We start from the raw sequence: 17474 nt of genomic DNA, 5'->3' as shown, positions 1-17474 counted from the left end.
TGATCACAGGATTTGTGTAACTGTACATGAAGAGATTAATCTTTTAATCGTACTTTCAGTACTTTGGTCTGTTACACAATGGAGCGTGGTTGTGCCCACTTGTAGTGCTGTGATGTACAATTATCTACATGCAATTATTTTGTCACTCTTTTCCTACATTATGTGTACTGTTATATTGTATTTATCTGTTTTATATCATTTGTGTGATTGGTACGATGTGGTGTGAGGGATGTGAGTATGTCGATAGATAAATGAAATGGAAGACGCAGTGAGTGTGCACATACAGTACAAAGAGACCCAACCAATAATCTCAGAAAACAAAACTGTTTATTGATCTGTCATGTCACTGCACCGTGGTCCAGTCTAGTTACACAGTCTAGTTATACAACATATAATTTTGGCTCATTTCTTTCACAAAATATGTGTAGCAAAAACCAACCACCTCATTCCAGGAGGTATTTGTGAGTTCTTGCGGTTATCAAGGAGGATTATGTTTTTGTCCTGGAACTGAGATATATTTATCTGCCACTCCATGTGTTAGAAAGCCTATTACTGACAAACCATGAGGAGGTGAAAGTTGCCAGATAGACTACTGTGTGTAGGCTACCATTCTAATAGGATGATTATTGAGGTTTAGAGTCTTGAATCCACCAAAGGCTCCTCCTAACCAGGTGCCAAATCACATGGACTTGTTTCTATGATACACCTCAATTATAACACAATGCACTTTTTTAATAGCGACCAAATTCTCTCATATGTTAACCCAAGCTATGCAATGTAATCTATGGTGAAACACAACTTTATGCCCGGGTCTGATGTATTGCTGGTTTAATCTTACTACAAGTGTAATGATCATTTTAACCACCAAGGACTTGATATTCAATGTATGTCTTTTTATGAACTGATTTTTATGTACATACATATGTATTTATGAATAAATATTGTGTTGGGGAATGGTGTGTGATTTCAACACTGTACTTTTTTGTAGCAATTTTGTAGCAATCACAAAGGGCATAAAACATGAGCTTTATGAACATACAGTGTGTGACGACATCTACTGTACCAGTAAAAAAAAAAATTATAACAATATATCATTGATAATACATAGCAATATATTAGTACAGGTGATTTTTTTTTTCTGCACAAAATCTTTGCCCACCTCCAAACCATGCGTAAAGTTGGTGTCATCCATTCCAGCATCAAACTTAGATGCTGTTCCACTTTCTTGTTGGTACGTGACGTCCCTGAAACCAGCAGAAGCCAATTATACAGTATACAGTAGAAAATAATTTTAAAGGGATAATCTGGGATTCAAAGGGTTCTCCCCGCCTCTTGTTTTGGTAAACAGGTGAGAGATGGGGTTGGAGAAATGTAACCACTCTCAAATTCATAGACGGAGCTATGGATGCAAGGACTGACAATCCATGAGATCAAAATTATAGTTTTTAAGCTATACAGTGTTTGTTTACAATTATATTGTTTACAAACAATGGAGTAAAACAAGCATATATTTGGGGTTCTGATGGGGTAACAGAACAGTCTCTTTGTCTGTGAGTGTGAAGTCATATGCAGTTGTCCAGCATAGATTAGAGAAGAGTTTTACTCCTTAATGTTATATTGAGAGACCCGGAGAGTTTGTGGTCCACAGAGCATGGCACAGGGAAAATAAGATGGAAGAAGAAGGATCTCATTAAAGACTAAGGTAACCTGCCTTAATGACTACCGCCCTGTTGCACTCACGTCTGTCATCATGAAGTGTTAGAGAGGTTAGTTATGTCCCACATCAATTCCTCACAACCTGCCACACTGGACCCATTCAATTTGCATACCGCCCCAGCAGATCCACAGATGACGCCATTGCTTTCACCCTGCACACTGCCCTATCCCACCAGGACAAGAAAGATACCTACGTGAGAATGCTGTTCATTGACTACAGTTCAGCATTCAGCACCATAGTCCCATCCAAGCTCATCACCAAGCTCAGGGACCTGGGTCTTAACAGCTCCCTCTGTAACTGGATCCTGGACAGCCCCCTGCTCTAACAGCTCCAACTCCATCATCAAGTTTGCTGATGACACCACTATGGTTGGCCTGATCACTAACAACGATTAGTCAGCCTACAGGGATGAGATAAGAGTCCTGACGGACTGGTGCCAGGATAATAATATCTCCCTCTACATCAGCAAAACTAAGGAGCTGATGGTGGAGTTCAGGAGGAAGCAGGGGGGGGGGGACCCCATCCACATTGGTGGGTGCTGCAGTGGAGAGTCAGCAGCTTCATGTTCCTTGGTGTCCACATCACTGAGGACTTAACATGGTCACACCACACCCATACAGTGATCAAGACGGGACGGCTGAGGAAATTTGGCATGGACGCCCAGATCCTCACAAGCTTCTACAGGTGCACCATAGAGAGTATCCTGACCGGCTGTATCACCGCCTGGTACGGCAGCTGCACCGCCCTCGGCCGTAAGGCTCTGCAGAGGGTTGTGAAAATGGCCCGGTTCATCACGGGCTGTGAACTCCCAGCCGTGCACGACATCTATTCCGGGAGATGCAATAGGAAATCCGGGAAGATCATCAGGGACCACAGCCACCCCAGCCATTCCCTGTGCTAACGGTTACCGTCTGGCAAACGGTACCGGTGTATCCAGACTCGGATCAACAGGTTCTGGAACAGCTTCTACCCGCAGGCCATAAGACTGCTCTACTGACACCACCTCAATGCCCTAATCATTTCATTGCACTGTATTCTGTATATTGTGTATTTCATAAAGAAACTTTGATTTGATTTGATTTGGTCAAGGTGTCACATTTGCAGGTGACTTAACACCCTGCAAGAAATGATGCAAAGAACTCCCTGTTGATTTGAAACCCAAAACATGTCATGGTATTGTAATATGATAGGCTGATTTTGATTCCTCCCATAAGAAAAGACCAATATCTGCAACACTAAATCTGACGTAGAACCAGGTATAACTGTGAATGTGCACAGGAGAATTATACTTTGAGACATGGCTGATCCAGAACTTTCTCCCAGGCGCCTGTCTTGTCTGCTTTTGAGCCTGTTTTGTCTGCGCCTGTCTTGTCAATAAAGCATTGAATATATAATCTTATAGCCTACTCTGAAGATCCACTGTCTGATCCTTCATTATTGATCATTTAGAGTGCTTCATTTTCGGGGGGAAATAAATACATTTAACATTAATAAATTAACTTAGAGACAAGACATAGCCAACGTGAAGACAAAACAAACGCTAGGACAAGAAAACATACAATACACTTTAGGCCTACATGTTACACAACGCTCATACTAGCTGTTTGAATAAATCCAGATGGGACAAATGAATGGGGATTTTAGGCTTGAACCGGAAGTAAGTTCAACAAACTCGAACGAACTACATTCTGACAGCTACGGAACTCGAGGGAGCACTTTTATTTTGAAGGTTCAGCCAAACCGGAAGTTCCATAAAATTTGCTGGCTTCACTAGAAACGTGTGGTGGTAAATATGGCTACAGCTGGTTCCACGGGCTGTGGAGATTTGCAGAAGGAGTTGATTTGTGCAATCTGCCTCGACTTTTTTGACGACCCTGTCATTCTAAAATGTGGACACAATTTCTGTCGTTTTTGTATTCTTATGCACTGGGAGGAAAATGGTGGAGAGGACATCGGTTATCAATGCCCCGAGTGCCGAATGGTGTGTTGTTGTGTATTGCTGTATAGTCGCTAGCTCGTCAAAACAGTCTTTGTCTCCATGAATGTTAAAGACATTTTTGCCAGATAGCTTGTAGGTGTTATTAGGCAGTGCTGCATTTACTGCTGCGTGAGTTTGCATACGATATTTAGGATTAGCTAATGAAATTGCCAATTTAGTTAGCAAGCTTGAAGTGCTGCAGAAACTTATCTCTAGCGTAAGTGATATATTGGGAGGTGTACAGTATGCTTCGCAAGCCACCATTGCTAGTCAAGTCAACAGGATATGCATCCTATCAGTGCATGCATCGCTCTGTGACTGCCTGTGAATTGTTTGCCATAGCATAGTTATTGTAATACTTGTGAATCTAGTTTGATGATTAGTTAAAATGGTGTCAAACTGTCTTTTCAGGTTTTCAGCAAGATGAGTTTCACCAAGAACTACCTGGTGAAAAACCTGGTGGATAAGCTGAATGATATGGATTGTCTGAAGTCTTTAAAGCAGTCTGTGCCATATAAACCTGTCAAACTAGATGGCAAATGTGACCGCCACGGGGAAGAGCTGAAACTGTACTGCCATACAGATCACAAACCCATCTGTGTGGTATGCAGAGAGTCCAGAGCACACAGGTATGTGTTGGAGTTTGCTTGACCCTTGGACCTCTCTGAAGAGAATTGCTAACAGCTACTATTTTTCTGTCCTTGCTGTGGAACTGAAAAATGCATTCCTCTACAGTTTGGTTTGCAGAGAAACGCTTCCATAATGTTGTTGTGATAGACTTGTTTTAAGACTTGTTTTCTATTCATTGGAAGTTACCAAGACATGTTTTCATAACATGTGGTTAATGTTGAATTTCATAATTTGTGATCTTGATTAGGTAAGTTACATGCTGTATTTGTTGTGCAGGACTGATACACTGCAATATAAGCTGGTACATCTCTTAAATCCTTAATGTAAACAATAGTGATGTCACCTTTGTCCTGTTCTGTCAGACACCATGAGGTAGCACCAGTACCAGAGGTCCTGGAGGACATGAAGGTGAGTTTTTTTTTTTTGTGTCAGTGTTGTCATGTTCCTTGTTGTCATGTACTTTGCTTTTAGATCTGCATAGGATTTATTGGGATATGGTACAGGGGTTGATTTCAACCAGGACATTATTTTTCACCCTTTCCTTCCTTCACTCTCTCCCCCTGGGGAGATGAACATGTGACTGCACCACCCAATCTCCTGTTTGCAGATGATGGCATTGAACAGGTTAAACCATGGATATTCTGTTTCAGTTTCTTTATGGCCTATTTTATAGCTGTGGCTGCATCTCTCTCACCAGACAGTCTCACCAGATATACTTGAGAGCTGGCTGTGTGTAATATTCTGTATATGTTGCTAGGGATTTCAGATGTTCTGAAAGATGATAGAAAGTTTCAACACAGCAAGTCTATGCACAAAGACCAGAGACAAGGCCATGCATGCTTACATCACTGTTGCCATAACACACACACCTCTCAAGGTCTTAAGGCTGTTTCCTTAGTATTGAAGATTGGATAATCTGTCTGCTTTCGTTGATTGTTTGAACACACTAGCTTTGGTCAGTACTGTCCCTGGAGGGCATGGCCACAGAAGGCCTTAGGGTGTTTAGATCTGTCTAACCAGTGCGTTTCAGGATCCCCATGTGTGTGGATTAATGTGTATTAATGCTCAAATATTTGTGTTGTTTTCAGGCTGAGCTGAGGCTGAGGCTGGTCAAACTGAACTGGCAGAAGACTGTGTGCACCAGGCTGAAAGCTATGGATGAGCAGACCAAAAATGACGCCAAGGTACACAATGGGAATGTACCAGAGCAGTTAATCTTTATTTACACGTGTTGTTTGTATTTGTATTCAGTCATGTGAAGATGTTATTTGATAAGTTGTCATAAGTACAGTACTTATAAAACAACACATCCAGTCACAATCATGTCCCATCATGTTGTGTCCACAGCTGAAAAAGCAGAGACTGAAGGAGAAGATCGAGGAGGACGTTGGGGCTCTGGTCCAGTTCCTGCTGGATGAGAAGGACGGGCTGGTGGAGAGTCTGGATGCTGAGGAGGTGGCCACCACGGCCGTCATCGATGAGAACGTTAAGACTGTCGAGGCAGAGGCCACAGCTGTGGACAAGGCCATGGCTGAGATACAGAACCACATCAGTGGGACTACCAGCTTTGAGGTCAGTACCACACACACACACACACACACACACACACACACACGGAAATAATTACAATATTTGTTAGATAGTTGTGTAATTTCTTCCGCAGCAACACAATAGTTTTCAGGTTTGCAATGAGATGAAATAAAGAGATCTGAAGGTTGACGTCTTTTGGAGAGGGTACTTTATTCGATGTTACAAAGAAAAGATTCACTGTTTCAGGCTAGCAGGTTATCTCTCTGAGAGTCTCATCTCCCAGAGCAAATATACACTCACTGGGCACTTCGTTAGGAACACTATACTAATAATGGGTGTGGGCCTCCCTTTGCTCTCAAAAGAGCCTCAATTCTTCGTGGCATTGATTCCACAAGATGTTGGAAACATTCCTTTGAGATTCTGGTCCATGATGACATGATTGGATCATGCAATTCCTGCAGATTTTTCAGGTGCACTTTCAGTTTTCACTTTCAGTAAAATAAAATACAGATTGCCAGCGCTTATGACTGGGTCCTGAAAAGAAATGCCACTGCTGCTGCTATATGGCAACATTTCGGGGTTTCCAACCGATAAGGGAGAGCCGGTAGATTTGGACAAGGTTATTTGTAAGATTTGTGTGAAAAAGATCACAGCCAGAGATGGGAACACTTCTAATGTACACTCACACCTCAAACTCAAACAACCACTGACTTTGACCACATGTAACAGAGAAGTGCTGCCAGAAGTGGTGGAAGATGGCGTAGTCGTCACCACAACAATAATATATGGAGCAAAGACTGCTCACACTAGCCCGACCACAATGTTATTGTTTTATTCAAGGTGGTTAATACCGTATACCCTGTGAAAACCTCGAGGACAGTGTAAAGGTGTTAAAAAATACCGCCCAACCCTACTACACACATTTTTAGAACGGAATTTGGCACATAATGATTAACATACATGATTGTTCTTGGTCTCATATCAAACTACATAAATACAATTATTTGTAAAAAGGTTTAAAAGGGTTCACATATTCACAGTTCTGTTTTTTTCTCCCCACAGAGCGTCACTCATACATACAACAAGTAAGTTATTTTGTTCTATAATGTTCTTTCGCCTCCAGGAATTAATTAGAATACGAAAATACTTGAGGAATTAATTTACATACTGTTTTTAAAATAAATAAATATTTAAGTCTGTGGGCTGTACTGATGGTGCCTTCGCTCCCTCCCCTCCACAGTCCTCTCCAGGTCAACCCTCTCATCGCGGTCTGTAAATGCCCCCCTGACTGGACAGACTTCTCAGGCCCCTTCCAACTCATCATGTGGAAGAAGATGATGCACGTGCTGCACACCAGTGAGTTTACCGTGACACACACACTCACAAGCAGTGAGTTGGTGAGTTAGACCTACTCCTTCAACAAACCTATCCCCCTCTCTCTCCCCAGTGCCCCAGAACCTGACTCTGGACCCAGACACAGCCCACCCCAACCTGGCCATCTCTGACTTCGATACTCAAGTGGAGGAGGGCCGGTCCCGGAACCAGGAACCGGACCTCCCCCAGCGCTTCACCCGGTTCTGTGGGGTTCTGGCCACTGCTCAGTACTCGAGTGGCCAGCATTACTGGGAGGTGGACGTGAGGGATAAGGGGGTGTGGTACCTGGGAGTCACCACAGAGTACAGTAACAGGAAGGGCTTTGTGAACCTGTGCCCCTCGTCAGGCTACTGGAGCCTGTGTCTGCAGGACCGGCTGTACGCCAACGAGGAGGACGCCAAGATCCCTGTGGCCGACTATTGGAACTCTCCGCGGGTCGGGGTGTACCTGGACTACGATAACGGGCGGGTGTCTTTCTACGACGCGGTCACCATGAAGAGATTGTACTTGTTTGACGCCTACTTTGACGAGCCCGTCTCGCCTTTCTTTAGCCCCGGGAAGAACGACCCCGGAAGCAGACTGCAGATTTGTCATTATTACTGAGGGGGATGTTTGGAGAGTGTATGACTGTGTCTGTGGGCCTGGTTAGAAGAATACAGCCAACTCCTAGAGACAGAGAGAGTGTTACAGAATGAGTTTCTCCAGATTAACCTTTGACGTTGTGAGATATATTAACCAGGCATTCCATTCCAATCTTCTCTATGAGTGGAAGCTGTGTGAGCTGTTGGCCTTCTGGTAGAACCCTGGGTTGTTCTAGAGTTGTGTGGATTGCAGTGTGGCGAGAGTGTTTTAGACAAACTTGGAGATTCTGGAACATTTTAAACAAAAGAAATATCCAATGTAGCCCGACTGTAATTCAGGTAGAGATCCTCTGCGAGATTTGAAATTAAACCTCACTGAAGCTGGTCACGACCCACTGGTTTTTATGAATATTTTTTTCCATAATATTGGACTTAAAATTTCCGAGGTGGATCTTTATTCCACTCAAGGGGAAGCATTTGGACTGCGACTAGTGTCTGATCTTTAAACTGTATTGCTCTCAATGGCTGTGGGTGCTATAGCACTGTGTGTAGTTGGGATACGAACACATCTAATACATTTGTGTATTTGAACATAAACGTAAGATTCCACCTTTATGGTCATTATTTCATAACATTGTTTTTGTACAGAAACTACAATCTAATCTCGGGTTCATAAATAACCCCTTTTATTTGCAATGTACCGTGCCATTATATTGACTTCCTTTTTGCTGTAACCATATTGCTTTTGTAAATACACTAAATATTTTAGATTTTAATGTATTTTAGTTTGTTGCCAATGTCACATCACATTGTTTTGTCACAGTAACAAACTAAAGTGCAGGCACTAGCATTGTCACATATGTTGTTGCATACATGAATCTGTTCACAGGTGTCCGAGTTGACCAGGTGAAGCAGCACAGATCAGCTAGTCTTCACCTCACTTAGATATCTTAACAATGTTACCAATTCATAGATGTACACATCCATTTGATATATTGATTCATGGATCTGATCTGTGCTGGACCTGACCTTTAGATATCTGTGATTAGGAACGGGCTGTTTTTTGACTGGCTATGTGTTGGTTTAGGTCACATTTCTCTGGTTGCTCTTGGGTTCATGTTAGCAAGGTCGTCTTGACCGCTGTTGGTCGTCGTGTTGTGATTAACCTGGCCAAAGTGTTCCATGGGCTTTATGTACAAGTTCGCAAATACACATCTTTGAATGTATAAAACATTATGCTACGAATTTACCTTATGAATATAAGCATATTTCCTAATGTTGTAACTTTTGAATGTTGCATTTTATTGGTTATTTTATTTGAAATTCTTGGAAGGGTATAGAAGTCTACTGGAGAGATTAGACTCAGTTTTAATTGTGTTTTCTTGTTATTGTTTGTGCTAATTCATGCTCTATTACAAATGCAATATGTACCATCCTTGTACTCTGAACATTTCGAAAATAAAATGTAACTGGAAATATTTGTTGTTTTTGTATCAGCATCAGTAGGATTTGGAGAGGTAAACTAATCCTACAGCTGTGGCTTAAAATGGGTCATTTACTTTACTGCCAATGACAGCATTTCATAAGGGTGATACCAAAGGGACCTTCCGACCAACATCCCATTGACAGCCAAACTAGGTTAAAACCTAAAACTGACCCTAACCTTATTAATTAATTAAATCGAAAGTAAGCATAAGATAGATATGCATTCACTATAATGACTTTATAGTAATGATTCACTATAATGCGTCATCTCAATCGAAAAAATGTTTTAATGACATCAAACACCTCAATTAGGAAATGGTCACGCAGAGATCCTCCCATCATCCTAAGAGTAGCGCAAACTGACAGAATACATCAACATCCAAAACTGTTTGTATCGTCATTTAGTAATGGTGTTGAATCCGTCTATCCAACCAACCAAACCATCTTTAGCTTTATCCATTTATTTACATTTACATTTATGGCATTTAGCAGATGCCTTTATCCAAAGCGACTTACAACAAATACAGTTGTTTACGTAAGTGAATCATCTATCCGTCAGTCATCATAAGATAAAGTAATCGGGCAGGGGTTTGGGGGCTGACCATTGCTTATCAGCTGCCATATCGACCTCTCACTTTCTTTCAACTACCCAGCAAATCTATCTATCATGCAAACCATTGTTATACTTATGTTAAGTTATTTTGGATGTTCTTTTTCTAGTTTAGTAATTGTAAAAGTATATTGTACGATAATGAAGTAGGTTATGGACTGAAATTAATCTTTTGAAATATTTTTTATGTCTCAGTGAGAGCAAGTACTGCAGTCAAGTAAAAATATGAAATGTATCTTTTGAATGTTGTTGACGTTATTTATTAGTCTTTACGTATTCTTAGCCAGTGGATATTACTGTAGGTGCTACACAGTCAGGGTCTTCATTTTCTGCATGGCCATTCATCTTCAAACTTCAGTTAGGGGGGTAATTCTGACTTCAGTTAAACACAAGTACTGTATTGTAAATGTTGATCTGATCTTTGCGAACCAAAAGATTAGGCAAAGCAGTTTCATTGTTCATCCCCTTCTAGTGAAATTGTCTCTAGGTAAGTTTTCGGTTCATCAGAAACTTAAGCACTCCACTGCATGCCCTCACCTCCTCTACTGTCAGATTCCAGTGGTCCTCCAGGCGGACCGGGCTTTCCGGAGGCTGAGGGAGAGCTTCACCTCGGCACCCTTCCTCACTCTCCCGTATCCCCGTCAACAGTTCGTTGTGGAGGTGGATGCCTCGGACGTGGGGATCGGGGCTGTCCTCTCCCAGCGGTCTCATGAGGACAACAAGCTCCATCCCTGTGTTTTCCTCTCCTGAAACTCTCTCCTGCCGAGAGAAATTATGATATGGGAAATAGGGAGCTGTTGGCCGTCAAGGTGGCTTTGGAGGAGTGGCGTCACTGGTTAGATGGTCTTTAACAGACTTCATTTTTCCTTGTCATTCCGGCCTGGTTCCAAGAACATTGAGCCTGATGCTCTGTCTTGCCTGTTTGACCCTGACTCAACCCCGAGGTCTCCCACTAACATCCTGCCCTCCTCCTGTGTGGTGGGGGCTGTTACATGGGGTATTGAGGAAGAGGTCAGACAGGCGAGTGTTAAGGCTGTCCCCTGAACCAGTTGTTTGTTCCTGTCTCCCATCGCTCACAGTTCATCCACACCTGGAGAGTATGTGGCTGTCTGTTCTGTGTGTGCCCGGAACAAGGTCTCCTGACATGGTCGCCTCCTGGTCTCCTGCATCTGCTTCCTGTGCCTCATCGCCCCTGGTCTGACATCTCACTGGACTTCGTCACAGGGTTATCCCCCTCGGAAGGTAACACCACCATTCTGACGGTGGTGGACAGGTTTTCTAAGATGGTGCACTTCATCCCTCTGCACTTCATCCCTCTGCACTTCATCCCTCTGCCTAAATTGCCGTCTGCCAGGGAGACGGTGGAGGCAATGTTGTTCCATGTTTTTGGTATCCATTGATGTTTTTGGTATCCATTGATGCCCTAGGGATGTGGTGTCAGATGTTTGTCTTTGTTTCATGTTATTCACTAATTGTTTCCTGTTTTATTTAGTTTTTCTCACCTTGTCTCTCGTTTCAGACACTTCACTCCCTGCCCCTGTGTGTTTCCCACCTGTGTGATGTCTACCCGCCCTGATTGGTGTCACCTGTCCCTCATCATCCTTCCATGTCCTGTGTATTTAATCAGTGTGTTCCCCTGTCTCTGTGCCAGTTCATCCTTGTCCTTTGTGCCAAACGTACCAGCCTATCCTTGTGTTATTTGTTTTCCCGGTTTTTGATCTCCGCTATTTCCCTGACTCTGCCTTCAAGTGCCTTCTCCTTATCGGATTATATGCCTTACCCTTTGACTGCCTGCATGTGTACCGAACCCTGTCTTTGGTAAAGATTTTTGTCTCAGAGCGTTTGAGTCCTCTGCCTGCGTACTACAATCATTACAAAGTTTCTGTTTCCCATAACTACTACAACAAACAGACAAGACTGGTCAGAGAGGAGTAGGGTATCTTCTGATTGGGGGGTCTCTCTGGGTCTCTGGAGCTGGGGGAGAGGTTAAGGAGGTTAAGGACGAGTCTCACCGAATACTAAGTGGTAACCCAAGATTTTCTACTTTACTTTGATTACTCCCATAAGAAAAGACCAATCAGTGCAACTCTAAATCTGACGTAGAACCAGGTATAACTGTAAATGCACAGGAGAATTATACTTTGAGAAATGGCTGATCCAGAACATTCTCCCATGCTGATCCAGAACATTCTCCCAGGTCTTGTTTGCTGCTTTTGTGCCTGTTTTGTTTGCTCCTGTCAATAAAAACATTTTATTGTACTCTGAAGATCCACCGTCTGATCCTTCATTATTGATCACTTCAAGTCTTTCAGTAGTTTTGGTGCTGAAGGGGATGACGGTACAGTCGGAGGATAGAGAGGCCTGGGGTGGACTTCGAATCTAGATAGTGTCCCAATGGGGCAGCTGTAGGCTCTCCTTTTCCTTCTCCTTTTTGGAGAGTGTTGAGGTCGCTGGGTGGAGAGGTCAGGGCTGGTTGTGGCTGGGTGGAGTGGCGTGGGGTGGAGAGGCCAGGGCTGCAGGTAGTGGGGTGGAGAGGCCAGGGCTGCAGGTAGTGGGGTGGAGAGGCCAGGGCTGCAGGTAGTGGGGTGGAGAGGCCAGGGCTGCAGGTAGTGGGGTGGAGAGGCCAGGGCTGCAGGTGGCGGGATGAAGAGGACACGGTTGCAGGTGGCGGGGTGGAGAGGCCAGGGCTGGAGGTAGAGACTAGTTGGTGTCCCAGGCAGGCAGCTGTAGTGTCTCTCTCCCACCCTCTCTGTCCTCCTCCTCACCACCGGTCAGCCTGTTGGTCTCCTCATCCACGTCCAGACGCAGACATAGGACCACACTACAGATGACACACAGACATCAGTGGTGAATCTGATTCTATTCAGACTTATTCAGAGGTTTTTTTATTGCAGTGCTGAGTTGAAGCATACAGTTCATACTGCAGTTTACATTTGAAAATACAATACAGCTAGCTGGAGTTGGTATGAATTTACAGTTCAAATACGTATTGCCAATCATCTCTAGTACCGCCACTGAACACTGAAACTATTGTACAATCTGCCTTCCACCTCCAATAGAGAGATGACAATGAATCCTGTCGAATCAGAGTGCTTCCGATGACTGACTCACCCAATCAGAGCAGCAGGGATGAGGGTGAGGCCTGAGGCCAGCAGGAAGCTGAAGCCTGCGAACCAGGAAACCGTGACGGCGTAGGTGCTGCTGAAAATAGTGAGTGCCACACCCATGCTCAGCATCTCCACAAACGCAACACACGCAAATACTGCCCCTGGAGAGGAGGAGGAGAGAGAGTTTATGTGGGGAAAAATCTCTGTAAACATGATCCAAATAAAAAACATCCTGATAACTCATAGAAATTGTATACAACTTCAGTCAAGGGTCGTACACAGTGTGTTGTATTACCCTGCTGAGTAATGTGAAGTGTAGCCAGTTCTAGATGAAACATTGTGTGTAGTAGTAGTGTAGTGTAGTGTTACCTTGCTCAGAGCTCCGTACAATCTTAGACATCATTGATTTGAGTACCGGAGTGGGCATGATGGAGAGGAGTAGAGGCAGCCTCACTGCAGAGCACACAGAGAACACAAAACTCTTAGACCAAGATGAAGGGTCGGGCAAAAGAGGTCATAGGTCAACTTCAGAGTTTGGTGCCCCGTGGCCGTTGAAGGTAAATAAAGGCCGAGATATAGAAGCGGGGTGGTACAGTAGTTATCCTGAGCACTAGGCCACACGCTGACAATGATTTGTAATAGTAATAGATCACAATAGCCATAGTGATGGACCCAGTGTAGCGATAAACCATATATAACCATAGGTCATCTTAAGAGTTTGGTCATTGAAAGTGAATCAAGGCCCAGAATAATGATCCTATTGCTCTATTATTTTGCTTCGACAATGTAGTTAACTTTGATAATAGAACAGAGTCTCTGTCTGTGAGGGTGAAGTCATGTGCAGGTGTCCAGCATTAATTAGAGAAGAGTTTTATTCCTAAATGTTATCTCATGGCACCTGGAGAGTTTGTGGTCCTCAGAGCCTGGCACAGGGCAAGATAAGACGGGGTGAAGAAGTAGCTCATTATTTGGTCAAGGTCTCACCTCTGCACATTGCTTCATACAGCTCACTGTTAATTTGAAACCCAAAACCTGTGTTCTGATGTTCTATTGTTCTCACATGGTAGGCTGATTTTGCACAGGGGAATACTTTGAGAAATTACTGAATACTTGTATGCTTGAATACTTATCATCAAGAGTTTCTCTCAGGCCTGTTTGACCAATAAACATCACCTATACTCTACTCAAATCTACCGTCTGATATCTCTTTGTTATTGACCACTTCAGAGACTCCTTCAAAGAGGTGACACACACACACACACACGCACACACACGCACACACACGCACACACACGCACACACACACGCACACACACGCACACACACACCCTATTCTTACCCAGGAACATGAGGAGTGTGTTCTTGGCGAACGCAGCCATCATCATCCCTGCACTGACAGACAGCAAACCCAGCAATACTATGTATCCATCTCGTAGGCAGCGAGAAAGGAGAGAGACTCCTGCAAAGCTGCCCATGTAGATCACTGTGGACAGCGCTGAACCATAACCCACCAATACCTCACTCCAACACAGAGGGGCATTCAGCTCATACAGGATGAAGATGGACATACCGCCCAGCTTGAACACCTGAGAGAGAGAGAGAGAGAGAGAGAGATGCCTTTGAGTATGAAGAAAGATGCCTTGAGAGAGAAGAAAGATGTCTTTGAGTATGCCATTATTTCATTCATAATACGTAATTGGTTCCAACTGATGTTTGTCAACACAACCCAGGATGTCTGCTTAACTGTATGTGTTTCTGACCTTATAGAAGGCGTAGGCTGTAAGCAGCAGCCCCAGAATAGCGTTCCTCCTTCGAGTTGATGCTGCAAACAGCAGATACACACCCTGCAAACGACCAATCAGGGCCTCCCGTTTGGGGAGGTAAGAGGATCCAAGCCCAATATGTGTTGGAGACAAGGTTGATGGTGATGAGGATGATGGTGAAGATGAAGATGGTGTGTGTGCATGGGAAACCATGGACTCCTGGAGGACACACAGCACGTAGCCCAGGTTGAGGAGATGTAGCAGGGCTGCGGTGAGGAAGGGCCAGGTGAAACCAGCGGCCCGGATAAAGAAGCCGGTACAGAAAGAGGCCAGGCCTGACAACACCCCCAGGATCATGTCCAAGACTGCCATATGCACCGTACGCCCCCCACAGCCCCGACTGCTGACCCTGTCTCTACTCCCATCTCTACCTCCACCTCCACACACCACACTTCTGTCCCGCTCCTCACACTGGTCCCCACCCTCACCTTTATCCTTCCTCCCAACCCCACCTCCCCTCTCCTCACCTCCATCTCCTCCCTCACCCAAACCACTGTCACTCTCCTCATATGGATCCCTACCCCCACCCCCATCTCCTTGTTCACAGCGGTCCGCCACGTAGGCGAAGCATCCCCCAACCAGAGTTGTGGGGCCCCCCAGGAACCCGGTGAGGAACGAGGCCCCCAGTAGGTAGTTGAGACTGAGGGAAAACCTGCTGACGATGACATAGGAGAGTGCAAAAAACAAGTCGCCCACTAGAGGGGGCACTATGGCTGCCTTCCTGCCGCAGTGGTCGCTGTAGGAGACCAGTAGGAGAGAGGAGAGCAGGCTGGGGAACAAGAAGCAGAGCTCACTGTGCAAGAAGAAGAGAGATGCCTCCTTCTGGACCTCCTAGAGGGGGTAGGGGAGGGGTAAGGGCGAGAGAAGAAAAAAAAACGTAAAGCACAAAAAGAGAGAACAATTGCACACAATTGCACCTATTCATTTCTCTCACCTCTCTTCCTCTGTCCCTCCCTCCTCTTTACCTCTACTCCCTCTCTCCTTCTTTCTCTCCTCTCACCTTGTGTATGGAGGTCAGGTTTGTCTTGTTGTCTGAGCAGGGTTGGTTGAGGTCTGCAGGGTAGGGGGCGCCAGTGAGCTCCTCCCACAGTCTCCTGTAGATATACTGCTGTAGCAGGGGGTAGATCATAAACATGGAAAAGGCATATACCGCAACCACGGGCTCTATCAGGTACACACGCCTCATTATAAACCTGAGGAGAGAGAGACAGAGAGAGAGAGAGAGAGAGAGAGAGAGAGAGAGAGAGAGAGAGAGAGAGAGAGAGAGCGAGAGAGAGAGAGAGAGAGAAAGAGAGAGAGAGAGAGAGAGAGAGAGAGAGAGAGAGAGAAACAACATACACACTCTTACATACTGCAGATCAGTCACATACTTTACTATAGATTGAATAATCCCTACACAGTGAACTAACTGAGTTCAATGAGTGTAGTAGTATACTTATCAGCTGTGTACAGTAGCTGTCAATAAGGTTAGGGTTATTAAATTATTTAATTAATTAAACATTAAATTATGCTAATAAATTCAAATCCTATCACATAATACCCATTGACACCTGTGTGACACCTACGTAATTGTCACGTCACAAGCGAGCAGCCTGGTTTAGAGTCCCAAAAAGGAAATACATCCTCTAGAGAATGGGTGGTTCCAGTTGCATATCCATTTCCTGCCCCTCAGCGTACACACACACACACCAGCAGACAGTCACCAGCAGTATACACACAGTGTCAGTTTGCAGAGCAGCAGGCAACTTCCTCAACCTGGGAGACACAAGAGAGAACATCAACACATTAGGCCAACTGACCTTTGTTTTTTGAAAGGAGACAATGTTGGGTAAATGAAGTTTGCTAAATTAAAGATAACACAATTAAAAATATTAGGTTTAAATGTTCTATAGCAATGCATTTACAATACAATCACGCTACCCCTCGATTGTGTCTTTTAGACAGTTTAGAAGGTGGAGATGACATAGCAACACTGTCCCATAAATGTATTCTATGTATTGTATTCTAAGTAATTTGGTAACCGTAATATAATTATGAGTGTAGTAGTATACTTATCAGCTGTGTAGAGTAGCTGTCAATAAGGTGCACAAAACATTAAATTATGCCAATAAATTAAAATCCTATCACGCAATACCTGATATCGGTGCAAAATCATGTACAATGGAATCAAAAACAATTTACCTGTGAATACAGTAGGAGTGCATCTAGTTTACATCCACAGACATCATTTATCCTTTCCCCAACAGTTCTGACGAGGAGGAACAACCTATTCACCTCACCTCAGAGACTCAATGTTTCCAATGTGGAGGTGTGGGTGTGTCTGTCTCCCTACCTGAGCCCTGAACACTAACACCTTCCTGACGTCATGTGGTCTACCGTATACCCACGTACAGTACAGCAGCTACTCCACACACACACACACACACACACACACACACACACACACACACACACACACACACACACACACACACACACACACTTAATACAGAGAGTAGTCTTACACATACACATACAAACAATCCTGCTGCTAAGCAATATACTTGTTTGTGAAGTCTGTTAATCCTCCACAGTACACACCCCCAAGGGATGAAGAGAGAGAGAAAGAGAGAAAGAGAGAGAGAGAGAGAGAGAGAGAG

General features: G+C 44.1%; 3 protein-coding genes across 3 annotated transcripts in view; 2 read left to right on the top strand and 1 right to left on the bottom strand.

Annotated features, from left to right (window-relative positions):
• frem2a (FRAS1 related extracellular matrix 2a) overlaps positions 1–2042 on the top strand; it is a gene marked incomplete at both ends in the record, with an annotated part of 55008 nt that extends 52966 nt beyond the window's left edge. The window contains one exon of the mRNA XM_083694725.1: positions 1893–2042. Coding sequence (XP_083550851.1) covers positions 1893–2042 — 150 coding nt within the window. The remainder of the gene's footprint in view (positions 1–1892) is intronic.
• A 1463-nt stretch (positions 2043–3505) lies between these two features.
• trim47 (tripartite motif containing 47) lies at positions 3506–9277 on the top strand. Its single transcript, XM_083696431.1, has 8 exons — positions 3506–3698; positions 4107–4324; positions 4688–4733; positions 5414–5509; positions 5673–5897; positions 6918–6940; positions 7096–7211; positions 7303–9277. Exons 1-8 carry the CDS (start codon positions 3510–3512, stop codon positions 7830–7832), a joined length of 1443 nt encoding a protein of 480 aa, XP_083552557.1. The 5' UTR covers positions 3506–3509; the 3' UTR covers positions 7833–9277.
• A 2575-nt stretch (positions 9278–11852) lies between these two features.
• Positions 11853–17074, bottom strand: slc46a3 (solute carrier family 46 member 3). Its single transcript, XM_083689422.1, has 9 exons — positions 17017–17074; positions 16525–16590; positions 15836–16028; positions 15363–15666; positions 14773–15188; positions 14352–14598; positions 13382–13465; positions 13017–13173; positions 11853–12726 (listed from the first exon to the last, which is right to left on the bottom strand). Exons 1-9 carry the CDS (start codon positions 17037–17039, stop codon positions 12606–12608), a joined length of 1611 nt encoding a protein of 536 aa, XP_083545548.1. The 5' UTR covers positions 17040–17074; the 3' UTR covers positions 11853–12605.
• Between the last annotated feature and the right edge of the window lie 400 nt (positions 17075–17474).

The sequence above is a fragment of the Argentina silus genome (genome assembly GCF_951799395.1).
Source record: "Argentina silus genome assembly, chromosome: 2".
NCBI classification, from domain to species: Eukaryota; Metazoa; Chordata; class Actinopteri; order Argentiniformes; family Argentinidae; genus Argentina; species Argentina silus.
The sequence above is the reverse complement of the archived record's forward strand: the minus strand, read 5'-3'. Positions and strand labels throughout refer to the sequence as shown.

What these genes read in the sequence shown, in the direction of transcription:
- trim47 (XM_083696431.1), top strand. Translation starts at nt 3,510, where the DNA reads ATGGCTACAGCTGGTTCCACGGGCTGTGGAGATTTGCAGAAGGAGTTG. An exon ending in GTGGGACTACCAGCTTTGAG is followed by an intron (nt 5,898 to 6,917) that starts GTCAGTACCACA and finishes TTCTCCCCACAG; the next exon opens with AGCGTCACTCATACATACAA. An exon ending in GATGCACGTGCTGCACACCA is followed by an intron (nt 7,212 to 7,302) that starts GTGAGTTTACCG and finishes CTCTCTCCCCAG; the next exon opens with TGCCCCAGAACCTGACTCTG.
- slc46a3 (XM_083689422.1), bottom strand. Translation starts at nt 17,039, where the DNA reads ATGCACTCCTACTGTATTCACAG. An exon ending in CACTCCTACTGTATTCACAG is followed by an intron (nt 16,591 to 17,016) that starts GTAAATTGTTTT and finishes TGTGTCTCCCAG; the next exon opens with GTTGAGGAAGTTGCCTGCTG. An exon ending in CTGCTGGTGACTGTCTGCTG is followed by an intron (nt 16,029 to 16,524) that starts GTGTGTGTGTGT and finishes CTCTCTCCTCAG; the next exon opens with GTTTATAATGAGGCGTGTGT.